The sequence below is a fragment of the Thunnus thynnus genome, chromosome 4 (assembly GCF_963924715.1).
Source record: "Thunnus thynnus chromosome 4, fThuThy2.1, whole genome shotgun sequence".
NCBI classification, from domain to species: Eukaryota; Metazoa; Chordata; class Actinopteri; order Scombriformes; family Scombridae; genus Thunnus; species Thunnus thynnus.
The window spans coordinates 12,336,125-12,363,560 of record NC_089520.1 but is presented as its reverse complement, the minus strand read 5'-3'; the positions used below and the strand labels follow the sequence as shown (position 1 = coordinate 12,363,560).

At 39.8% G+C, this 27,436-nt stretch overlaps 1 protein-coding gene across 4 annotated transcripts in view; it reads left to right on the top strand.

The window, feature by feature from the left end:
- slc12a5a (solute carrier family 12 member 5a) overlaps window positions 1–27,436 on the top strand; it is a 180,387-nt gene that overhangs the window by 53,490 nt on the left and 99,461 nt on the right. Inside the window, exon 1 of one of the 4 annotated variants that reach the window (XM_067586749.1) lies at window positions 12,689–13,444. The exons of the other annotated variants lie outside the window; for them this stretch is intronic. Within the exon in view, the coding sequence (XP_067442850.1) occupies window positions 13,390–13,444 (55 nt within the window). The 5' untranslated portion in view covers window positions 12,689–13,389. Of the gene's footprint in view, window positions 1–12,688; window positions 13,445–27,436 lie in introns of those variants that run through there. 4 annotated transcript variants of the gene reach the window in all.

Here is a 27,436-nt window from a genome sequence, read left to right as displayed (position 1 = left end):
ACTGTCACTGTTCTGGCCCCGTACCCCCGTTAATGTTTCAGTTGTGGAAGTTTATTTGTTTTTTAACACACGTCTACTACATTTATTTTTGACAAATTTACCAAATATAGCTGCCAGCTCCTTACTAAAGATAATCCCTCTGATCATGTTTCTGTGAAGCGTAGACCAAACATTGATTTGTGTTACACCGGATAAATCGCCCCCTTTCCATCTCAGTCAAGTGTCTCCTCTCTGACGTAAACAGATGTTCTGTGCTCTAAAGCAGCTTACATGAGCAACCTACAAAAACCTTTAGTATGTTGCTCCAAGGAAAGGACCTGCCTACAGTACCTTGGTGTTCTTGACATTATGTACCAACATATTGATGCACGAAGGACTTTCGGAATAGTTCTTATTATAAAACGACTGTTAGACCATTTCATTAGGCCTCTGTATGCAACTATACTCTTATATGATTCATTATGCTGATATATAATTTCCTAAATGCAGGTCAAGTGCTATGAAACAGACCTCCATCTTTAAAAATGTGTGATTCTTAGACCAAATTACCTTTCGCCACGTTGCCTACACAGCCATGTTTGTGCATTCGTGTGTTCCAGTTAAACAGTTATGAGTCTTGTATGCAAACAATTTTCAGAGGAGTGATTGCCTCGATATTCTGGTTTGACCAAACTGGGGTGAATATCACTGGGGGTAGGCCTGAAGATGTAGAGCCATGCATGGAAATGAGCCCTCATTACTTTCTGTTCCCATTCAGGCCAAAGCTACCCACTCTTCTTTTTCTCTCTTTCTCTCTCTCACTTCATTTTTCTCTCTCTGTTGCTCTGTCTCTTTTCTTTGGAGGAAATAAAACTGGGTCATATCTTCCCTCCTCCTCCTCCTCCTCTTCCTCCTCTGTGGTTTAAATGGAATAAATAGAAAAAAAAAGAGGGGGAATTAATGCAGTGCCTGTGAATGGATGAGAATATGGAGATGCATGGATGGCGGTATAAGCATGGTCATCCACACACACACACACACACACACACACACACACACACACACACACACACACACACACACCTGCTAAACATGCATAGGCTCACACCTAGTGTAACACTCAATCCAAAAGCACTTGAAACATATCTCTCCTCTCACAGCGCATCTCATCCGCTATTGTGTGCCTCTTTCTTTTCCCGTACAAGGTGCATCTCGCTGCTGCTTTTCTTCCTGCTACGTCTTTATCTAACATTTCAGGGGTTTCTGCGTGGACTGCCTGCCGCCACAGCTCAATAGTTCTGCCAGGTTCACCTTTTTAATGTGGGAAGATGTCAGAGTCTCTCTCTCTCTCTCAGACACACACACACACACACACACACACACACACACACACACACACACAGATAAGCTACACACATATTTTACAGTATCTTCAACTATGGAATCACAGGATAACCAACAGTACAACACTACCATGATACTTTATGATGCACATGATAAAAATAGTGATATGGTACATTATACCCTGACTGATACTATACCAAACAATATGACGATTAATCGACTAGTTGTAAAATTAATTGCTTTAATTAATCAATTATTGGCTTTGATTCTTTTTTTTTTTTTTAAATAAAAAAGCAAAAACTCTCTGGTTCCAGCTTCTTAAATGTGAATAGTTTCTGGTTTCTTTAGCCCTCTATGATAGTAAACTGAATATCTTTGGATTATGGACTGTTGGTCGGAACATAACAAAACATTTTAGGTTGCATTTGGGGCTTTTTGGAAACAGTGATGGACGTGTTTCACCATTTTCTGACATTTTATAGACCAAACAACAACAGGTTAATCTGTTGATTAATCTGTTAATCATCAGATTAATTGATAATGAGAATAATCAATATTATGAATGTCTTTTTTTTTTATGTACCGCTGGAAATTCTAAAATCAGCTTAACCTTCCACAAAGGTCATGTTTGAATGCAAATAGCTTAGTTTTGAATTTCAGGACCTCATTTAAGTCGACTGTACAGTATATATGCCTTCACTTCATACAGTTCATCCCCATCAACACATTCAGCATGTAGAGAGTGTTGATGACCTCAGTATTTGTCAGTTGTTTTTTTTTTTTTCTGGGAGCCAGCGGCTGCTGTGGAAGGATTAGGTGATTAGAAAGACAATGCTCTGAGATTGGCCGGCAGGCCTCATCAGATAAAACATGTTTAGAGCAAACAAAAGCCTGGCTCTGCTGTGTCGGAACATCGCCGGACCGCTTTGATCTCCTCACTCTTCCTGCCGAGGCAACAAGAATCTCCCTCACATCTTCAGATGCCTGTCTTGCAATCAAAGACTTGTCAGATGTGGGGGCTCGCTTCTTAGGACTGCCCCGTCTGTTCTCAGATTAATTACTTGACAACCTCTCAGAGGGCCAAGAGGTTCTGCCAGCCCTGCAGGTTGCAACACTTAACAAATCTCTGACACCCATACAGACATAGAGGACTCTCTGCTCTGATCAACAATATATTATGTGGTTAAGTTATACGATGTCACATCAAGCAGAGCTAACAAGGACTGGGGGGGACACATTTTGAGCTTTCACAACTTTTACACAATTGTGCTGAATTGATTTCTGCGCCTCTCCATCCCTTTGTCCCTCCATCATGTTTCCCACTCACACTCGATAATAATGGTCAGAGTCGTGTTCTTTCATATTGCAAAATCAGCCTTTTGCAAGGGACAAAGCTATGATTAGATTTGTTTGTGAAGGACAAATTTCAAAAAAGCGGGTTGATTCAATAAAGAGAATTTACACAGTGGGTGTAAACTTGTTATTCAATTTGGCAGAGCCAGGTAAACTGATGGACAGCAGTAGATGGAATCCACCCAGCCTCTCCTGAATAACATCCATTATCGTCCACAGCCTTCTGTAAATTACCCCTCAGGAGACCAAGGCTGAATTCAAACAGTTACCACGTAATTTTTCTTGAGCCCATCCAAACACAATTTCATACAAATAAACTGATAACTGTATCCTTTAGTGTTTGTGCATGTGTGTATGTTTGCGGTTTGTCCTCAGGCTTGCTGTAGGAGGATATTAGGCAGTTCTTTAAGCGGCACTTGATCAGATTTACAGAAAGAGAGAATAAGACACATGGGAAATCTCAGCGAGCCGAACTCATCAACAGAACTGCTTGAGTATTGTGCTAACATACTGCATCCTCAAATTGTTTCACTGCAGCTCTGCAATAACACTCCGTGTGCATCAGCCTCACATTATGTTTATGGAAATCATTTTAATGTTTGCATATTTCGTTTTCCCAAAATGGCTCAGATAGAAAGTAAATACATTATTTATCACATTGCAGCTTCAATTGAATTTAATGCAACCATCATCCAGCAAAGATTTAATGTGTGAGGTTTATTTTTGGCTGATTAAGTATCAACTCCGTACATGTAACATGGCTGTAAAAACGTCCACATCAACCCGGAGCGATGTTTGTGTGAAACAAACACAAAAACCTGTTGTAAAACATCATCATTTTGTGATCAGATTGGTGGCACGGCATGAATGCTGACTGAGCCTTTTCTGGCTGAGCTTTTTGACAGAAGAAGAAAGCCTGTGTTTTGCATTATTAAAGTGTGAGTGCCTTCTCTCACTCAAAATATTTTTAAATTTCAGAATATTACACCGAGGGAATTCAGAGAGAATATTACGGATGCTGTTTCATTTCAAAAAGTTGCGACGACGCCTCTTTGAGACATACACTTGGAAATGAGTAGCGCAGAGCAGCATTTTAAGCTTCCTGAGAATTCTTATTTAGTTTTGTCAGTGTGTCTTTTGTTGTACAGCGAACCCATGTTGAATTCTTATCTTCCTCGGTTTTAGTTTAACTCCATGTTGGGGGGGGGTTTGTTTTTTTGTTACTGGATGCTGTAAAACGCTGCATGCCCTTGTCAACGTTTGGAGGTGCTCAGACAGACCATAATGATCTGGCCGGAGTCCAAGACAGCACAACACATGAGGAGAAGAGGCTCTGCTTCTGATACTGTAGGTTGAAAGTGGTTGTCCTTGCGTTCTATATCGTCCTATAACAACCCAGGCTCCTTAGCCCTTATCATTGTCTAGTGATAAAACCGGTAGCTGTTTAGCCTCCGTATGTCCAAGGATTTGGTTGAGAAAACTGGTTCTGAATCAGAAATGATCCCAGATTTTTAAGAACTGGGGATTTGTTAAGAAATGTTCTTTAAGAAGTTCAGACATAATGCATTTCGGCTTTATTGTGTCATTGCGAGTACGTAGAGTTAACAATAAAAAATGTGATACAACGTAATGCCATCAGAATTAGCATCAGGAAAAAAAAGACTTTTGTCCATCTATTGTCCAATCACAAGGCAATTAAAGTGTTTTTTTAATGTGTGACTGATTTATTTATTTATTTTTACCCTACATATAAGGGAGGAGGAGTGTATGCATGCATGCCCTATGTGTATATGTTTGTGTATCCAGTATGTGTATGGGTATGATTGTATTTGTGTATGAATGTTACTATCTTTATTCATCTAACCCCCCAAAACCCCACTCCTACCGCCCTGGTCTCATACAACACACACACAACACACTCAACACACAGACACACATCTATCTACTCACTTACCTCTTGTCAGACATGTTATATTCCTTAGTTTGTCTCATCTCCCTTTGTTATCGCCCTCTCTTTTGGTCTTACCGTCTGATATCTCTCTTTGTTGTTTATGTCTTCCTGTACTTTGTGTAACCTCACCTGTTTTGTACCCACTGCTATTCACAATAAAATTAATAAATCACATAGCCTTAAAAAAGCGAAAGCCAAAAAAAGCCCCAAACAAACAAAAAAATCACACCTCAAAAGAATCTTCATGCGAAGGAAGAGGTCTGTCTATCATGATGAAGCATTTCTTGCAGGATGGTACAAGACTGGAGCATTTTTGATGACTCATAATTCATAATGTCCCAAATCAGCCAACACAGTCCAACATGTCAAACATTCAACTTGTCCGTAGATAAATGGTTTTTAAGAATATTTTATCTTTTAACCGATATGAATCACAAAATAGTATCAAAGTAGTATCGTTTAACCATCCGCCCAGGATTGTGTGTAGCGTCTCCTGTAATGTGGGTTGCCAGATACTGTTGGTGGGCATAAACTTTGGTTTGTTTTCGGTACAGGCATGACACCAAACCTGGCAACCTGACTTCACCTGGCTGTTGTTAGCCAAAAAATAATCACACCACAAACAATAAGTTTTAATTTGTGAACTTTAGAGGTAGTGGTGGTCTTCATGCTAAGCTACAATATCCATTTTTCTTAGTCCAGCTTTAGTCTGATATTAATCTTCTCATTTTACTCTTGAAAAGAAAGTAAATAAGTGCATTTCTTCAAATTTCGAGCCATTTCTTTTAACACAAAAGTTGTTTTGTATCCAACATACAGTACTTATGATTTATTTTCTTACTCAGAAGTAATAACCAGAATCTAAACCCACTCCTAGCATGTCCTGTATTCATTTATCTAGATTTAGTGCTCTACTTAAAGACATGTTGTAAGATTTAGTGGACTGTAGAGTTTACCTTTGCTTCATCTCAAATGCATTGGCCTGTGCACCATAACACACTAAATCCCCTCTCATTGCTTGAGTAAATTAATTGGAGAACTCACAGTTTTTTGCCAAAAATCTTACGTGAGTCCTGAAGTTTCTCCTTTCTTCTTCTCTTCGTTTTATGGCTCACATCCGTTTACTCCTTGTATCTCAGGGAGGGCCAGTGCCCTCCCTTACAAACCGCCCCCCCTCCTCCACCGCTGCTCCTTTTGATGACACAAGGTCACAGGAGGTCAGCAAGCCCTGCTCAGAAACCTAATTGAATTTCTTTTGACCATAGCCTGTCATCATTAAAAATATTTGGAGCATGTGAGTTTCTCTATTTTGTTAGTAGGCTTTTGATTAGAGCAGACCGGGTCAATATGACCTTAGCAAGGCTCTATTTAGTAAAACATTACTCAACAAAGATTGTACCATTCCTGCTCTTGTTTGGAGCCTGGATCTAAGTACATGACATTTAAATGAGACTGCAATCGAAACCCTTGAAAATGTTAATTTAGCCTTTCTGTTTTTTAAAAAAAAACCCTCTTGCAAATTGTTCTCTCAAAGGTGATTAATAGGTTGGAGTACTCCTCAGAGGGAAACGTGACATACAAACGAAATTGCACATGCACTGAAGTATGTTCACACGTGAATGCAAACTGACACGCATGTAATCAGGCACAGATAACAAGTGCAACTTCAGGAAATTGTGTGACTCATGCATCTACATTTAGGCATAAGAGCGTCTTATTTGTAAATACCCCCCCTCTATTCCCCTCTCTCTTTCAGTCTCTCTCTGTATAGCACACACCACTGCCAAACACACAACCTTGTAGTAGCTACATAATGTTTTTTTTATTTTTTTTCCTCCAACAACTCTGCCTGTTGACTACGCCTCAGGGCCTGAGTGCATGTATTTTTATACTCTCTCATACATACAGGCCCTTAGAAGAAGGGTCCCAATTTTAGTACCATTGTAGTAATACATGCATTTAAGTCTACTATCAATGTGGTTTTCACTGCCTCTACCTCCCATACTGCAGCCCAAGAGTTGCTTTTGGCAGTGTGTGATTGTTGTAAGGGTTTGGGCTAATCCAATAACAGGCCCCTGTCTGTAGACAAGACACTGTTAAGTTGTCAGCAAGCCATGCTGCTTAAGAAATAAGGAAGCCTTCAGATGCCTGAGTGAGTCAGCAGTGCGCACACAGCGCTCACAGAAGAAGGAATTTGAATTGCATTAATTAGACTTTTTGATGGCTTGAAGAGAAGCGAATGGGTGAAAACACTTAAGTGAACTGCAGAATTTGTCTTCAGAAATCTTTGATATATGAGTTATGGGTGAAACTAACCAGCGCTGCAACAAGAGCACCTTGTTCCTCTGACCAATTTCCCTCTTTGGATAAAAACGTTAAATTTGATTTGATTTGAAACTGTCTTTGAGCTAGCCACATTCACACATTCACATCCATCCACATTCATCTCAGATCTGCTAGGTTGAATCTGTAGTTTGTAAATCCTTGGAGGGAAAACTAAAAATTTGAAAGTGCGTTGAGTGTTGAGGTTTCACGTCAAACTACTGTCTCTTGGAATAACTTTTTAACTGTTTCAGAAATGCATTTTAACACCAACTTTTATAACAGTTTTCTTTATTATGACTTCGTCTGGTGATCAATGCATTTTGTTTGATTTTGAAAAGTGCAACTGAGCTTTCTGTTTGTTCACACTTTCTACTTGAACAGCTGCTGTGCCAGCAGGCTCCAGTGCACTCAGTGCTTGTCTTACGTCTTCTTCTTACATTCTTGTCTCTCTTTGCTTTGAAGGATAAAGTATTTTTCAGCAGAAAAGTGTTTGTGGACATCAGTGGTTCAGATATGACGGTTTTAAAGTCAAACAAACACTTTTAGTTTCCAACACCTGCCTTATGTCGTAATCTATCACATACCGTAATGTGTTGCACTATTGCTTTGGAGGTTTCTCAGAAACGTACCTGGCGAGAACACAGAGGATGAATGGCTCGTCGTTTTTAATCATCCAGCAGACTGGTGTAAATGTGGTGGTGATTGGCAGATGAATGCAATGGACCAGTTACTCCAAGCGTTAGCAGACGTCCTAAAGGTAAATGCATCTCTTTGCCATGACAAGTACGTGCTCTCACCTGTTCCTTCTTCCATTAAGGTGATGTATCAACCACCTTCTCCCTCGCCTCTCCCTTCCTCTGCTCTACAAAGCTCAACAGAAAATTCCCTCCTTCTCCAAAATATCTTAAATAAAACATCACAGCCCAGAAAACACAACTGAGAAACTGAACACGGGCGGTGTGAAATAGGTGTTAAAAGTTTTTTTGAATTGATCTCTGATTCAGTGTGTTCTCATTTTGATCTGTTTCAGAAAATGCTAATTCATGCGCTATGATAAAGCCCTATTTCAAGGTCAGTGTTGTCCAACAAGACTGTACATTGATCAGCAATGTAAGACAGCGAATTACTCATATTTACAGTTGGTTCGTTTCCTTTCTTGTTTCCCTTTTAATCAAAATATTGCAGAGATTTGGCAGTCTGTTAGCTAACGTCAGCTGGTTTAGTTGTGTGCAAAAATAAGTTTTCATTTCAGTCAGCCAAGTCTCGTGGAACAGTTATATTGATGTGTGAATGCAGGTTTGAATGTTTGGTGTCTATTTAAACGTGCGCGGAGTAGTGTTAATTTTGTCAGCTATTTTTTTATTTAGTCTTAGTCCTGTGTCATATTTAGTCAACCTCATCCTGTTTTTCTTAAGTCAAGGTTTAGTTGACTAAAAGTCTGAGCATTCTAGTCTTATCTTAGTCAAAGCAAACTATTTTAGTATGATTTGAGTCAGTGAAAACCGACATTTTAGTCTTTTTTAGCCATCAGATTATATTGAACATTTCAATCTAGTCTAGCCAAAACCAAAATGTTTTGTCATTTTAGTCAAACTTATTTCATGTAAGATTTAATTTTATCTTTATCTGATGAAAAACACAGGTTTAATGATTAAGAATGCAGCTTTGCAGAAAGTGTCTGGTCTAATGGTATCAATATAAAGAATACATCCAGACATGCAACTAATTTGTATATTTATTTTGAACCAACATGATTCGATAACTGGGGCCCAGTAATTGTTACTGCCCAGTTACTTTCTTTAAAACTATTATAAAACAATGAAAGCTGTACAGCCAATAAAACATTCTGATCGCCCAAAGTACATGACAAACGTACCTTTCTGTTCTGAACAACGGAAATAAAAGTAGCTAGCCTAATAAAATTGAAAAGAATGCTGTACATGCGGAGATATAGCAATCTGCTTGTGTTAAAGATAAAATAAATAGATCTGAAGTCATTTGCCCCTGTACAGTTTCTCACACACACACATTCTCGCTTTCTTTCTCTCTCTCTCTCTCTCTCTCTCTCTCATACACACACATACTTGGATATTTAGATTGTAATTGAGAAAAAAACAGTCTATAATATTTTACCTCCTCTTTCATGTCAACTAAAATAAAATAGAGATTTTGGTAAAGTTTTTATATTTTAAACTATATTTAGTCATAGTTTTCGTTAACGAAATTAACACCAGTGCAGAGGAAGATTGGGAGAGATAATTCCCACTTCACCCCTTTTTGGGGGAAACTCAGGTCTACAGGCGGATGCTGGAGTGGATATGGACTGATTAAATGCTCTAATGGAAGCAGCAGCTGTGATGATTCTGAGTAGCACGAGCAGTCTAGGCAGACCTATAGAAGGAGCTGAGCCTTGAGAACGTCAATAGATCAGATGATTTGGATTAGTTGAGTCGAGTATGTCACATATGAATGTAGTAGCACTACTTGTATTGTCTGTCATAACTGGCTGGAAGGTTTTGTTCAGTTTCTTTCAGAATTTTCAGATCAGCTTCCTTGTTCATCATTTGTATATCACGTTTTACCCGGATCAGTAATCTGTAAAGTATAGTTATCTGGAATATGGAAGATGTGAACAGGCAATATTCTTTGTACAACAACATTAATTTCAACACAATATCAAAAGACAATACAGTAATTACTGTGCATATAATAAACCAGTTTCCAAACCTAAGTATTTTTGTTATTTGTCACACTTGCCATCCATGTTACCAGTTTAAATATTAATGAGACCCCCACAGTACCACCAGGGGAAAAGTTAAAGTCCAAATTTGGGACCGGATTTAATTTTAAGGAAACATGATGCTAGTGTCCCTTGTTCGCTTGTTTGTTTCTCCAATGTTTATTTTTAGAAAGACAAGTATAGACGAATCAGCTGATTTATGTGTTGTATTCCCCAGTGCCGCCACCATTACTGCAGTAGTAGAGTGGTACTGAACGCATTTACACTGTGCAGTGAAAGCAGAGATGTATGGGTTGATCACAGATGGTAGTCGCCCCCTCCAACAGATGAAGGTGGTCTGTGTGAATGTGAAAGTTATTCAGTCTGAAAGCAGATGTCTGTAAATTGGTTTTGACACAGACTTAAGGGGGAAATAACATTGTGTCTGACCTCCACAGTCTAGATGTGAAAGTGCTGCGTGGAGTAACTAATAAAATCCAGCAGAAATTACTTTAAATCATCAAACTCCGTGATTTTCTTTGTATTGTTATCAGAAGAAATGCACCATTTAAAAAAAACTGTAAACTCATAGTGTAAGAGTGGAATTTCATGCAGGAAATGCAACGCTAGTACCAAGCTAGCAAGAGATCAGCAGGTTGGAGGCATATCATCATCCCTGTGTAGGCAGATCTCTCTGTTTTTACACAATTTTGGCTTCCAATGATTATGAAAACAAGATCATCAGGATAAAACTATTATTATGCCGCATTCCGTTTCGCAGTGATGCTCTCGTTTTGTCTTGTGTTATAAATCCAGCGCGCCTTTGGTCAACAAGAAAGGTAAAACCAATTCAGCTGTTTGGATATAGTGAGTGAATAGTGCCACGATTACCTACTGAAGGAGACAGTCATGTGACATGTACATGAGAAGACAGGATCTATGCATCATCGCCAGGGTAATTTACTGTCAGTTTCTGCATGTTACATTTAAAAATAAAGCACTGCCATATTCATGGCAAATAAAATTAAAGCAATATAACAAAAACATTGACGAATGCAACTTTACACACACTGTATTGGGGTCATTTTACACTGAGACTGAGTTGCACCAACAAAGATTAATCTAAGATTAGTTCTAATCAGGGTTTAACAAAACTAGGTTTAAAATGAGTAGTTAAAATTAGTTTATTGACATAAACCAAAACTAAATAGATTTTAATCAAAATGGAGATGCTTGTCTACCCAAATTTAAAAAAAAAAAAAAAAAGTAAGTATAAAAGAGAGGGGGAAACTGTTAATCCAGTGGCATTAAATCTCAGGGCTACCAGGAGTTGGAACATTGGTGCTACAGCTGCATTTCTTTCACTGCCATGTTTGACAGTTGGTCCAATCTTCCCGTTCAGCTCCACAAAAGTTTACTTGCTTAACTGGTATCATGAGAGAAATTCAGCAGCATCATAAAACTCAATTGAGTTGATTCTTTGAGGAACTTGATTATTTTGTTCAATCCATCTTAAAAAGGCAGCCATTTTAAAATTTAAACCTCCTCAAGTGTAGGTTTTAAAGTTAATAGTGGATCACATTTTAAATGGGAGTTTAAAGTTTTGGTGCAACAGAAGAGTAAAAACTAAAACTAAACTACTCTCCTTTAGATGTGTGGATCAGCACTACATCTACAAAAAGGAGCTAGTCTTTTATAGCAGAAATGCTTTACCAGGACTGTGAGTACAGTACAATTAGAGACGGACCGAAGTAGTGTATCCGCATCAATAAAGAACTGGTTATTACGGTAAACATTGTGCTTATGTTGTTAATAATTCATGCATCCTGTTTTCTTCATAGTTGTTCACCTCTGCATTATTAGAAAGCAAGAAAAACGAGAACAATCTTAGTCTCCCTGGTCATAGCGAGAACCTGTGTAGTAAGCAGTCTAAATAATCAGATTTCATAATGCATGTTTAAGTGATCAGATTTCTTGTTTGGAAGTATGCGTTGCATTTTTTTTAAAGCAATGATGAGTAGGTCATTCAGGACACAACTTGAAGCAACCGAATGTTTCAACTCAGCAAAGGCTCTCCCTCCATGGATATTAGAATTTAATTTGTGCGTGTCTTTTGTTGTTACAAACAAACTGCTGGCTATGGTGTGAGCACTAATGAACAAAGAGAGAGAAATGTGTCTGTACACACAGTTCAGTGAGGAAATTTATTGCCAAGCTTCAAGGTATTGGTTCTTTGTCAAGGTAATTGTACCTTGACAAAACTGGTTTTGTTTCAAACATTGGTAATAAATTTATTCACTGGAGCTAAGCATTCAGTTATATTTTTCCACCTTCTCTTTTTGTTCAAATCTATTCTGTGCATCAGTGCTACCATGACTAAAACCAAGATTAATTGCTTTCATATCTCTGGTGTGGGATCACAACGGCTGGGACTCACAAAGACACACACACACACACACACACATGCAGAGTGTCTTCATACTAGACACGTTTTTTTTTTTTGCACATGGTACACAGTGTACCAGATCAAAATGAATCTGCATGGATCAAAATGAGACGTTCTAATTGACAGTGAGGCTTCAGTGCTGCGCCGACGCCATACAGCATGCAGGTTCTCTCAGTTGGAACCAAACATCTCTTCACTCTAAAGGGCGGATTAAAAGAAAAAAATGTAATGAAGATAAAGACCCACACTGTGTTTTGTTAGCTGCATATACACAGTGAGCACGTACAAAACCAAACAGTTGCCGACGCACTGTATTGCTGAGGCAGTGTGTCTGTCCGTGTGTGTGCATCTAAGTACATGGCTCTCCATGTTTATCATAACTGCATACAGATGATGTTGATAGGGCTTGTTCACTCCTTGAAGGAAACAGAGGCTCTATTTGCATCTGACATTAAAGTAGGGACTGAGCGCAGCGGCTTATTACAAAGCCAACAGGAGGAGAAGCCGATGCATAATGCACCTCTGTGGACAGAAAACATCAGAGCAGTGAGGCTACCACTTGCTCGCTCCTCTAACAGTATCAATTCTGCTTCCCCAATCACCTCTCTGTCTGACAGCCACGATGAGAAGCAGGGAGGGAGGGGAGAAATAGATATAGAAGAAATCACGCTGCTTGAATATGCAATCAAATTGGCAGCTACAATGACTGAGCAACATCATCTGAGCAGGGGAGAGTGAGTGTTTTTGTGTCTGTGAGTGGGAGAGATCGAGATCAGGGGAGAGAAAGGCGAAAAAAGAAGGAAAAAGGGAAGGAGGGAGAGAGCGACTGTGCAGCTTTGAGGCGTTCCATCATCCACCAAACTCCTGCAGCTTCACTCTTCCCTCCTCCTCCTCCCGGAGAGAGAGAGAGAGAGAGAGAGCAACAGAGAGAGTAAGAGCAAGAGAGAGAGAGAGAGAGAGAGAGGGAGAGAGAGAGCAACAGAGAGGGAGCGAGAGAGTCACGCTTACAAGCCAGCGGAGAAGAGACGTCAAGAGGAGGATCTACAAAGAGAAAAAAAAATCCTTCTCTCTCTTCTGCTGCCTCTCTCCGTGCATCCTACGGGCAGCGAGGAGCGAAGAGGAGCGAGGAGGATCGGGCTGGCATATTTCTACGCTGCTTCCCCGCAATTTCTGTGGCTGTATCACAGTGCGTGGAGCACAGGGGAGAGCCGCCGAGAGCTCAATCGGTGACATCCCTCCGCAGCAGAAGAAGAGTACTGTAGAGGAGCCGGGATGCTTAACAACCTGACCGACACAGAGGAGGGGGACGGTGGAGCGCAAAGCCAGGGTGAGTGATGAGATGTGTCATGCAGTCACACACACACACACGAGCAGAAATGCATAAACAGGGACACTGACATGGCAACACAAGACACACATATGTTGTACATTTGCATATTCAAACACATACAGGGAGACTAAATAAATGCAGCACAGAAAAACCTTACAAAACATAAACATTTAGGTTCATCTTACACACAACCTGATGGGAGTGAGTGGTCATTGGACGAGGTGGTGTGTGTATGTGTGTGTATTTGTGTGTGTGTGTGTGCATGTAAGTGTTACAGCATTGTACGGTGGTCGGCCTGCTTGCCTCCTCTGCCGCTGCTCTTACTGCAAGGCTGTTGTGACAGGAATAGTAATGGGCTCACTCCATACGATGGATGGTGAGTGTAAGGGCAGTACAGCTTGTCCAGCACACACTTGCACTAATACACACACACACACACACACACACACACACATGCAATCATACACACGTGCACACACAGTACAAAGCGTTTTCTGGTGCAGGCATCCAACGGTTTATCCATTCTTCATGGCGACGTAAATACTCCCACCGCATATGGCACTCTGTGGACAGGCGGTATGGGCATGTGTGCACTCAAACACAGACACACACACACACACACACACACACACTCACTCACAATTACAGATACCAACCCACCATTGCTGCTAATCCCATCGCCCCCAGCTGTCAGAATCAGCCCTCCATCCAATCCCCACAGCTCAGCCCAGTCCTCAGTCTCTGCAGGCTTTCTGGGGGAAACCTGTAGGTTGCTGGTTTGGGGGTGTTGCTGCTGGTGATGTGAGTGCTCTTATACCGGCTGTTCACCAGAAAGCGCATACCTTCTCAGGGCCCGCTGGGAAGAGAACCACAAATTCCTCTAAGTGATAGTGACATGCACTATGCATTTAAAAAAGCTGTAATCAGTCACGGATGCTGTTATCAACTTCAGTTTGGCCCCCATTTCCATACACATTGCCTCATTCCAAGTGAGCATAATCTTGCAGGTGCCCTAAACCGGCAGTATTTCTTTATACTGTCCACTATATGTTAAGGATTGTTGTAGCTTAAGGCAAAGCTCTCTCCTTCACTGCCCTCTCCTTTTGCTCTCACTCTTTCATGTCTCTCATTCTGCGCTGTGCACAAATCTCCCTGCTGTTGTCAGTCCTGGGCTCTCAGGGATGCACTGGAGAGACAGGTTGCGGATGATAGAACAGTCACTATGCTGCTTCTCCTACCTGTGAGGGCTTAATGATAAAAATAGACCAGCGGTGGGAACATGAATATTTAACTTAATGCGGGCATCTTTTCTTTTTTTTTTTTTTTTTTTTTTTGCGGGGGGGATTACAATGGTGCGCTAAGAGCACGGGCAGCAGTTGTAAGAGGTTGCTGGCGGGGTGGAAGCATGACCCGTTTTTAAGTGCAACGAATTGGAGCCATCAAGGGCAGGTTACCAAGCGTGACATAAAGCCACAGAACAATGCATGCAGAAGTGTTAAGCTAATATGATTACTTGAGCATTGCTGTCTGTATGTGTGTGTGTGTGTGTGTGTGTGTGTGTGTGTGTGTGTGTGTGTGTGTGTGTGTGTGTGTGTGTGTGTGTGCCTCTATCTTTTAGCACGGTTGAATTTACCATCTGATTTACATCCGTGTGTGTGCAGAATGGAGTTCTAGTGTTGTCATGTATGTTCATATTTAGCACATGCTAATACGCTGAGAAGTGTGTTGTAACTCATCGCCTCTCCAGCTATATATATATATAGATGTCAGACTGTTTCATTGGTTAGGTTATCCCTTTTTCTTCGTCCCGGAGTAATACATAGATATAGCCTGTGCATGTAATGTGCACAGAGATGTGCTGGGACCCACAGAGAGGTGGATAAGTAAAAACCCCCCGCCCCCCCTTAACTCATCTCTCAGTCTCTCCCCCTGTGTCATTCTCTCCCTATCTCTCTCTTTTTGTCACTCTGCAGTACAGTAGCAACATCTCTCAAGATAGGACCTCATTCACACACACACATACACACGTACACACACACATATCCCCCCAATCCCTTTCATCTGAATCACAGCTCTGCTAAGCTAGCTGTGCAACAACCTGAATAACTCTGTTTAGTCATCAGTACTATACAGGGCAGCTCCACATAGGGAGTAGGAATGTCAGAGGTTGTCGCTGTCCGCTCTCCCCTGGTGCTGAAAGGGCCCCCCACCCCACCCCCTCTCTCTTGCCTGACTCCTGTAGTTTGTATATCTAGGAGCCCAGGGCTGCCTAGCGCTGTCCAAGGTGCTGATTTATAGCCTTCATTACACGCCTGGATTACAGCCTGGAGAGGACAGCACGAGGGGGTTACATGCAGCATCAGGGTGCAGGTGTGTGTGTTTGTAGGAGTGTGTTTTTGCACTAAGTACTTTAAAAACATGAAAGCATCATTGAAATTTAAAAAGAAAGGTTGTAAGGAAACCAAGAGAGAAGTGGATTCATGTTGAATCATGCTCTGATTTACATATTCATAAGGTGTCATGTTGCTCTCCCACCGTATTGTTAATTATCTGCAGATCTTTCTCTTTGGAGCAGCAGAGAGGTGGAGTGTCAACAGTGCAAGGAGGTGGGATGCAATCAGGAGTTGAAGGGAAGGTGAAGTTTTAGTGATCCATTTGCAGCACAGAAGGGGTTTCATGGCAGAGTGTGTCTTGTTTTCAAAGCACCAGAGGGAAGCTGTTGCTGTGTGAAAGATGGAGTGATGCAGAGAGATGGAGGGCAAAATGAGGAGGGGGGTTGAAGGATTGTTCTTTGCAGGTGCAGAATGATGTTATAAGATCTGGGAATGTGTGATCTTGTGATTCTTGGGTTTTTCTTCGAGCACAGTGAGATGAGATGGGAGAGATGGTTTATTTCTTCCTTTGTGATGTTTTAACAAGGAAATATTTCAATATTGTTATAAATATACAACTACAGACACATGTAGACAGCGTCTATTCCTTCCTCATTACAATGAAAAGATGCAGTGCAACCTGTAATGTGTTTGCTCGGACCGTCAGAGCACTGATCGCACTATTAAAGAGGAGCTGTTGGTGTTCAAGTGCCTGAGTCCTTGTTAGCAAGCAAAAGTGATTTCATGCTACTTCTCCAAATGTTTGTTACTGTCTGCAATTTTTCAGTTGTGTATTCAGTCGCTCATTAATGTGTCAGTTTGGTTTATTCGCTCCGGTTTAATGAGTGAGTAGTTTTTGTTACATGTGCATAATTGAATATTGTTCATGAGTTCTGCCTGGACAAAGTCTCAGGCTCAGCAGGTCAGCTGACAGCTGATCGTCGGCTCACTCCAGATAGATCACACTCTGTTCTCTGGAGGGTGACATTATAAACATTATTGCTTCTGTTAAGATAAGATAGAGTAAATTAAGAAAAATTATATTGATCCCATGGGGGGAAATTGAAGTGTCACAGCATTATAAGTACAAGAAGAGATGCATAGTATTGATAAGTACTTTAAAAAATCTATATACATTATGAGTGTCCACTAGACAAAATGAAGCATGAAAAAACTAAAAGGTACTAAATACTACCAACACAAATAATAACTGTAAAAGGTATTGAGACAATAGTTATAAATAAGTGAGGAGATGTGTAACAATAAAAAAAATACAAAAATTTCCTCCTTTTAAAGAGTTGCATTGCTCCTTGTTTATGACTGTAGGTAATGAACTCAGTGTACAGTACAGTAGGGCTGCAACTAATGATTATTTTCTCGATTTATTGATTAGTTGTTTGGTCCATAAAATGTCAGCAAACGGTGAAAAATGTCAATCACTGTTTCCCAGAGCCCAAGGTGACGTCTTCAAATGTCTTGTTTTGTCCTCAACCCAAAGATATTCAGTTTACTGTCATAGAAGATAACTATTAACATTTGAGAAGCTGGAATCAGATCATTTTGACCTTTTTTTCTTAAAAATGACTCAAAACATTTAATCAATTATCAAAATAGATGCCAATTCATTTAATAGTTATCAACTAATTGATTAATTGTCTAATCATTGCAGCTCTACAGTACAGTAATATTGCAGCTCTATGCAACAAATTGTAATATTTGTGACTTTTAAGATGTAGAGCCAAACTGGATTTGGAGATACTGGTGTTAAATACATCAAACAACAGTAAATGTTCACGTTACAGTATCATCCATCTATCCATCCATCTATCCATCCCCTCTCTCCAGCCAGTCTGGACTGTTGGTCAGGCCTGTGAATAGAGTTGTAATGATGTTTTAGTTATGGCTGACTGCATAATACTGCAAAACGCTCCCCAGGGCCTTCTCCTAGGGAGGCAGTTGTTGTGCATGCTCAACGTCATTATTCTCTGTCTACCCGCTCTGCGACTTATCTACTGTGAATGGAGAGAGGGAGAGCAGAAATGCACTGTAAGTGAGAGAAATTGCTGGCTAATACAGAACTACAGGCACTTGTTACTTGGAAAGGTAGTTCTCTGGCCTGAAAAAAAGCATTTTCACTAGCTTAGAGCTTAAGTGTATCATGTCCACATGAGCAGACAGACACATAGGTCCATTGTAGCCCACAGTACAGCGCTGTATAGGTCAAGTTCAACACTTTACTGCCATGTCAACCAAGTTAATTGTGTAGCAGGACTATGATAGACTGCATCTCCTCATTAGATGTCTTTTGAGATTGAGAAACTCCATGTTGTGCAAAAATACTGTTGACCAATTTAGTATTGCAATAAGATAGTTACCGTTTTGGCTGTTAGCTCTTTACCTCAGTTCTTTACGTGTGTTTAAGCCAATACCATGCTCATAAAAATCACCTGTTTGTGAGTCAGTGCTTTTTCTCATCAGTGTACCAACCAACATCGTACAAATGTCTACTTAAGTCCAATTATAGATCGTAATTAACAATGATGTTGCCAAGTACACATCCTGTGTCTGACGCGTTAAAAAACTGAAAGGACGCAGTAAACCCACTATCAACACGTCCTACCTACACCCTGTTTATTCCCTGATGCTACATTGTGAAAATCTGTGTTGAAATCATAGAAATAAACAAAAGGAACTTCACTGTCAAAAAGAAGAAAATAATCCCCCAGTCAAGATCCCAAACAATTCAGATTGTTTTTTTGAATTTTGTAGGCTAGTATGTCATGATGATGTGACATTTGTATAATATTTTGTAAATAAGGTTTTCAGATTTGGGATTTTATTTGCTTAATTTTCAGATACATTTTCAACATACATGACTGTAACCATTGATTATAACCATATAACATCAAACACAAGTTTAACACTACAGTTTGTCAAAAAACACAAATTTTATCGGGGACCCACTCAAATGACCATCTATGGGACTCACTACATTGAAAACCTATCAATATCACTGTAATTATGTATTAATTAATTGAATTAATATAGGTAGGTATTAATAAAACGTGGATACAATGGTTTATGTAGTGACGGGGCAGATGAATGGGTTTTCTTGCTAATTAGAGTATGGTTACCATCAGTGGTGGGTGTCCAGATATAATGGATGGGTATTCATTCACTGGTTTGTCAATTAAAAAGCAGGAGAGTATAATCAGCGGTGAAGGGCTCTGCTTCCCCAAAGCTTGCCGTTGACTCACACTGTTCTGATGAAAAGCTCAGATAAAAGCAGGTACAAACAGGGGACTCATGCAAGCACACATACACACACACACACACACACACACACACACACACACACACAAGAGACCTTGCCATACATGTTTTTTTTTCTTTATCTAAAGAAATTATCTATTAATGATAAAAATAAGTGCATTTTCTTTGAATTGGGTTAGATTTGAAACTCAAAGACAAAAAGCAAAATCCTTGCCCTTCATTCAGAACACATAAATACATTTAATTCACTAAATGAACTGAACTGTAATATTACAGCAGAACAAATCCCCATTCAGCAGCAAAATCAGTGGTAGGAAAATACAGACGCCAAGGTTTTCTCAAGTAAAGGATTTCAAATGGATGAATGGTCTCGGAGCGAAATAGATGGCTGGTTTTATGGAGGGGAAGAGGAGGTCAGCGGAAGTGAGGGAAAGAGATGAATCATGCCTAAAGAAGCTCAACCAAGCTGAACACGGGAACCTTCGTCTTCTCTCTCATTGCTTTCATAAAAATGAAAAATCTCCTGGTAACTGAAAATTGTGACTTCTATGGTTGTCACTTATTACCACTGTATGAAACAACGACACAATTCAAAGTATTTCAATCAATTCCAATACATTAGAATAAAGAAATTAACAGAAATAATCACAGAGAAGCCATTTACATTAGTAATATCATTCACATAAAGAAAGGACAAAAGCAGGAAGAAAAAATATTAATGAAAAGCTGTAATTGTTAGAAACTGAAAATCCAAGGACCCAAACACTACCTAACCAGATCTCAAAGCAAAAGAAGGTGACACACTGTTAGGGCAGATCATCTCTGTGCAGCTTTGAGCTTTATTAAAATATCATCTGTGACGTGTTTTGGCCAAAGGCCTCCTCAGAGTATTAGTAGTGTTTAACAGCAGGTCACTACACAAACCAAACCGGATTCATTGTTAGCTCCACTCAGTCCATTCAATAGGTTTATAGCTATGTAGGGCTACACATGCTTGTAAAGGCATGTTTACATTCTTCTAGGGCAATAAATGCTTAGAAATAAATAAATAAAAGCAGTTTAATATGTATTTGAAACCTGGCTCACTGTATTAAAAGCTACAGTATTTACTGTGTAGCCATCTGTTGTAGTTCATAACTTATAGCATGAATCAGTTCATTTTGTCATATATTTTTAAAGTATTGTAAGTAAAATTGCTTCACCCCCCTGCAGTTTTAATATACCTCAAGCACTGATGTAGATCTTGACTGGAACTATGTTTGAACTGTCCTGTTTTATGATTTTAATAGATGCTTGTCAGAGCAACTATTTTCTGTGGCCATATAACTTCATAACTTGTATTTACACCCAACAACGTTAACCAATGTTAACAACAATGAAATGAAAATCTTTAAGCTTGGAATATTTACTGCCAGTTAACACTGCTGTTTTTGGACTACTTTGTTTGTTGGTGACAAACATTTATGACATCATGTTAGTATTTCCATTGCAGAAATAACATTGGTGGTAAACAGGGGCTTTTGGTCTCATGCTTAACTAAAGTCTCTTTTTTTTTCAAGGTCACAGATTTAACATTTAATTATCATACAATCAGACATGCAATACAAGAAATTAATCAAAAAGATGAGGCAGAAGTTGCTTTTTTTATTGAGGACAGTGGCCTCAACAGACTAAGAGGCATTTTTTCTTGAGTGGAAAGCCGCTCTTTCTCCAGCATTACTTAATGAAAGCAAAATATTCAGGCAAACTCTGTAGGAACTGTCACATGGCTCGCTGGGAAATGTAGGAAATCATAAAAAGAAATACAACTGGGACGGATCGAGGTGAAGTGGATCGATGCAACAGAAATGCAGATCGCAGCATCACAGCACAACTCTCTCTGAGACTCGGTGCATCTGTACACATCAGAAAAAGTAAATCAAAACCATTCCAGTGGAGCTGACAGTGCGTGCTCCAGACCAGTGGGGGAGAGACACATCCTTGCTTTTCCTGCGACTGGTTATTGAAGAGACCTAAGTCTTTGATGAGTCTCTCAATTTCCACCCTATTTGACATTACTGTGAACTGGCCTGTGCCAGGAGATGGAACCATAATGAAAAGCCTCGTATTGATTTGCTCTCACTCATATACCTATCTCGGTGATTTAGCTGGTGTGTGGTTGAGACCAGCCTCAGAACCATGACTCCCATTCGTCCCAGTAGCACTAGAATCAGTTGTTGCATCGACTCTGCACACTTCTCTTCTGTCATTTTAAACTAAATTAAAGCCAAAGAACCCCTTTTACTATGTTTCTGTATGTGTGTATGTGTGTGTGTGTGTGTGTATGGGTGTAAGTCAGAACCTGGCTTCATCCCATTTTATCAAGCTGTTTTCCTTTGGCTGAAGAGAGAAAAATAACCAAGTAGGTAATGTGGATTGCCATGGTTACAGTCTGCGCTGTTGGAAATGTTCCATATAGTTGCTTAATGTGAACCCTTTACACTGAGGTTAAACATGACAAACAAAATACAGGACATACTGCCTCCCCCCTGCAATTCATCAGTCTCTACCAGTAAATCGCTACTGTGGTAGATTCACTTTCATACAGAATATACAGTATTTCAGTTGGGGAATTTCCCTGGTGGATAAATCATTTGCATTTCATAAAGCGCAGAGAGAAGTCACGTTTCTCTCTTTTCAAGCTTACACGTTTCCTCTGCGTCACGGCACACTCTCTGTCTCTCTCTCTCTCTCTCTCCGTCTCTGAGGAAGGCTACACAGTCCTCTCAGCTCCATCTTTATTTGCCTAGGTAACCACCAGCCAACTGAAAAATTGTTTTCTCCTTTCATCTTAAGAGTAGTTGTTCTACAGTATGCACTTGCCATTACATGTGCACTTGGCCCTGGGCGTGCGTGTATCCACTGTGACTGTCATACATACAGTGTTTGTGTGCATCTGAGTGCGTCTTTTAATGTATGTGCATGCTAATGTTGGCAAAACGAGTAAAAGCGTCCCTCATTGGCTGGACTTACTGGAGGAAACTGGGGTTGAAGTTAGCCTGCAGCAGTGGAGAAACTCATTATCATGAAGAGTGAGGGGTGGAGCGATGGATGTACAGTTTTAGCTGTTGTACAGAATGGCATTGTGGGATAGCCGCATCTTTACACTAGAAAGCGGCTTAATTGGCGGGTATGAGTGGGCAGAGGGACTGCAAGGCGACTGTGAGGCCAGCGGTGGAGGTTTCTGTAGAACCAAGAAACAGCGCCTGGCTGCCTTGGACAAAAATCAAACACACAGCCTTGTAATTGGGCAGGGGAGGAGGGTGGGGGAGTGGCACAGTGGAGGATCAATCCCTCACAGTGTGCTTCATCGCCAGGACTCATTCTGGCCAGCAGTACACCAGTTGACTTTCCATACACACACACACACACACACACACACATAGAGCACATAATGTTTGGGATGGACTGGAATTGCTAATAAGACAGATGGGCACAGCACCAACATCATCATCATAAGAACTTCAATGCACAGATTGAAGTTCAGATCATGCAAATGATACAGCTTAGATCATGAAAAAAAAAAGTTTTCACTGATTAATTACTGATAGAGTGTAGTGAACAAGTTAAAGTAATGAGGCAACTCATAGAGGCAGTGGGAACACATGGGAAGGCAGGGAGATGTTGGAGGGAGGAAAGGAAAAATAAAAGCAAATTCAAATAAATCTCTCTTCCCTTCATCATTGATTCAGACCCTGAAAGTAGTTTCACATCAGTGAACTACTGTAAGTCTGCAGTAGTCGTGTTTACTTTAAAATACTTGACATTCAAATGCTTATAGACTTTTAATGCTAACAAGCGAAAACATTAAGCACTACTATTGACCATAAATAATTAATAGTTTCCTCAATGAAATATCAAAAAAATGTAAGGAAAAAAAAACACAACTTCTAAAAGCCCAAGGTAGAGTCTTCAGTGTTATTTATCCAACATATACAATTTAAAAATGATGTAAAGCAAAAAAACAGCAAACAGACATTTTTTTCCTGATTAAATGACTTGATTACGTGATTATCAAAATTGTTGCCAATAAACTAATCCATTATATGATAATACAATCTTCATAAACTGCCAGATATTATATATATGTATATATTATTATTATTATTATTATTATTATTATTATTATTATTATTATTATTATTATTATTATTATTATTATCATTATTATTATTATTATTATTATTATTATTATTATTATTATTATATATAATGTGATGAAGTAAGTTGATGTTTAAGGTCTTTACTTTGAACCAGACATTTGTGTGGGTTTTTTATCCATTAAAAATCCATTGTCTTCTCAATTTGTTCCAGAAAATCAATCAATATTGTTATATTATTATGATAAGATTTCATCCATATCGCCTACACCTACTATCAAATTAGTTGTACCTGGTCTAAGTGAAATGTATGTACCTGAGCAAAATTAACATGGATAACATTGTAAAGTTTTGGGAGTAAAAATGCAGTAAATTGTGTCGGTCTATACATTAACCCTAAAATGTTTTTCCATTTGTCTCTGTCTTCTTAAAGAGTGGCATATAGACTTATGATTTATCTGTTTTAGCTGCCTGTTAACCGTAGTAATCAAAATTGATAGGGATGTTTCCACTGATGAAAATTGATATCATACAGTCACACTGCCTCTCATTCATTGCCACACCCGGCTGTCCAGATGCCGGTGTCCTATAAAGACCGACACTGATTATAAATCTCCCCATTTGCGTGATTGACCACATTAAAGCCCAATGGTCCGTTTGTAATTTTGGTTTTAATGGTGAAACGGCCAGAAGTGGTGATGAAGTTTCAGCTTTTGCTGTCTTTCCAGTTTTCTTGTTAGTTCCTGGTCATTAGGGTGCCCAGAGCAACATTAGAGGATATTAAGGGTTTTTTTTTAGTGGAAATGGTGTAGCAGGGGTTTTGGGGGGGGGCGGGGTGGGTGAAGGCATAATGAAATGTCTCTCTCCAAGGCTTATAATGTAGAGAACAGCAGGGAGTCTCAAAAGCACTTCTATCATCAGCCTCATTTGTATTGTTTTTGACTTCATTTTGTTGGGGTGATTTTAGGTCCGCTTCTTCAAGAGAAACTAATATTTTTATTTTTTTTATTTTTTTTATTCCTACTTAAAAAGTGAAATGCAGATGTAATGGGTACCACAAATATGATGACAAACAGGTATACTATCCCAACATGAATCCATATTTATAATCAAATAAACTGTTGTGTTAGATAATAACAAACTCCTTTACCATAAGTGATAGATAAATGTACAAGGGCATTACTGGATTAGGGCCATTTTGACTGGAACACAAAGAGCAACGCTATAATTTGAACATGTTCAATGGCAGGGCTATCAGTGGAGTTGTTTGGGAAAATAGTCATTCATTGTAGAAAGACGACACTTTTAACCCCTTTTGCCAGAACAAACTGTAGACAGCTAATTCTAAAAGAGACACATAAAACAAACTGATTACTTGCTGTATTATCACCTAAATGCTCCAATTTGTTTAACAGTCTATGGTCCCTATACAGCTGTTTGATGTCTTTACAGCTGTAGCGTGTACCCACAGTCTTTCATGTCAAAGTGTCATTTGATGACATTGTCTTTGTTGGGGATCAAACAGACATGACAGAAGAAAGATGAGGACAGAGGCAGACAGGAGCAGGAGAGTGAAAAGATGTGAAGAGGTAGACAGACTGAGTGATGCTGCTGTTACTGACTAATAGCCTCTGTGATTATCGGCTGAACTTACCAGACACACACACACACACACACACACACATTGCTCTATGTGTCATCATAGGGACAGTGGTGGCACGAAGGCATCAATACAAATAGTTCAGCACGGCACATTCGATTAGATCATTTAATAATTGACTTTACTTATAACCGCTTACATTCATATTTCAGGTGCATGTCTAAACATTTTACATAATTTCATCTCTCGCCCACACAGAAAGCAATCACACATCCCCATAGCAGCCGCTCTGTAACAGCTTATTCAATCATTGCCTTTCAGCCCGCCACTTAAACACAACCCAGCTAAGTGGACATATAGATGTAAAGTATAATCTCGCAATCAAATATTTATGTCTCTTGGTATGAATTTCATGCACCATTCCCCTGAGTATAGTGTCGCCTTAGGCTAAGCTGACCACTTAGCCACTGGTGGTACAACACCTCTCTCTCTCTCTCTCTCTCTCTCTCTCTCTCCTCTGTCTATCTGCCTCTCTCTTCCTTTTTGACGACAGCTTAGTTGACATATCAGCATAACTCTCAGTCAGGCGAGTGTCTCAGGCTGATATGCCTGGTATGAATAGTATTTCCCATTTCACCGTGGCCCGCAGAGCCTATCAGCGTCCTTCGCAATTGGAAATAAACCATCTGTCAGACGGGCCCCTCCACAGGAGGCGGAGAGCCGTGCCACTTGCCCCGTGTCCCATCTCGGCCCTCAATAGGAACCCATTTAGCTATTGTCACTTCGGAAATGGAGCAACTTAACTGGAGAGCTTTGGGATTGGTGTGGTGTGTGCCACAGCGTAAATACAGGGGATGTCTCGAGGCGCTCTCGGTGCTTGATGTGTTATGTTTAGTGAGCAGGATTAGAGGATTTTCTGTCTCTACTGAACCCAAATGTACAGAAGCTTTATTAATTTTTGGTAACTTGACAAGGTGATATTTTAATGTTTGACTGTTTTTCCTTTTATACGTCTGATTAACATTGATCAGAGGTATCAGCTGATATTTCAACCCTTCAGTTAATGACTGAGTTTTATATTTTCTTTAAAGCTGCACTAATTAATGTTTTTATCTTAATGATGGGTGGAATGACTCAAATTTGAAAGGGCTCCGTCATGGTGACAAATCCACAGATTATTATTATAACCTTACTCTGCAGTTCTTATTAACTCTATTTAGTGTTTTAGTGTCTTTCAGCTCATTGTTTCGGTTTTACAGCTCACAACTTAAATGCTTTGGTTCACTCTCATTGCTCTTAATAGTGTCACTTCCAGCTGCTGCAGACAGCTGTTATCACTGAAAAAGCTCAGACAAACTGTACTGGACTGTACTTTACCTACCCAGCACCAAACAGGAAACATAAAGTTAGCAACTAGCTGGTGAAGTAGCGTAAAATTTTTAGCGGCTAAAGAGTCAGATATATATCCAATAGTTGGTGGAGACCAAAACAGAGAAACATGTCTCCAAATGAATGCTAATGTTGCTCTGTGCTGACACTTTCCTCATAACAGCTTTACAAGGTGATAATATGTCAGTGCTGTCTTTATAGCATGTTCTGCTGCCCCCCAGTGGCCAGAAAAAGAAAAATACAGTTGCTTTAATAAAATGCCATGTGGCACTTGACGACATGACCTCCAAAAGTCATCATTCATTCTGCTGACTTGATCGTGTCCATCAGACAGATATTTGATATTTGGATCCTGCGAGTATGGCAATGTGACATGTAAATTCTACATCTCAACACACACAACAGCACACTTGATGGGTATGAAGAAGCTGAGTTATGTTGGAGATGAACCACACATTTTATCACACTGGTAGTAATTTGAAAAGTTACACCATGTCTCTCAGTTGACAACGTTTCAGCGCTATTCTAATCTGTTCTCAAAGACTGATTCGAATAGCTGCTGTCTTGTCTTGTGAGTGTTCATGCTGCACTATTCAAATGATGGTGACACTTTCCACCATTTTAACTCCCCTAATGAATGCATTTATTCTGGTTTATGGTCTTTATTATTCAATAATGCATCTTTAGACTTCTGCTAAGGGACATAAAAGCCCCTAGCTTCTTAAAATAGAAGTCCTTATGTTCTTCTATTTTGCCTTATAATTCATGATCCATCAGCTGAAGGTTTTCACATAGCACCATATATTCTCTGAATGCTTAAAACAGAAAGCCCTCACCAGTGGTGTTTCACATTTTATGTTTTTTTTTTTTCATTTTTCAAGAGCTGTCAAGTCTTTGCCCTCAGATCTCAGTCCATTTGCTCAATGCCATGTCTGTCTCTAAGACAGAGATTTCTACATATGTGCTCCCGTCTGTGAGAGTGAGAGCTTTCCGTGACCTCCATCCAGTAATCCCTGGACCTCTACTTACACACTGCTGATCCCTCCTCATTTGCTATCTATCGTCTCCTTCCTTTCCCACCCTGTCATCTTTCTCCAGGATGGCTAGATTATTAAACTCAACACGTCCTAATCCCCTCATCCCCCTATTCTGCAGCTGCCTCCCAGATTGGTCATCAGGCCGCTACTTTTTTAGCTTAACGCAGCCCAGGACCTTG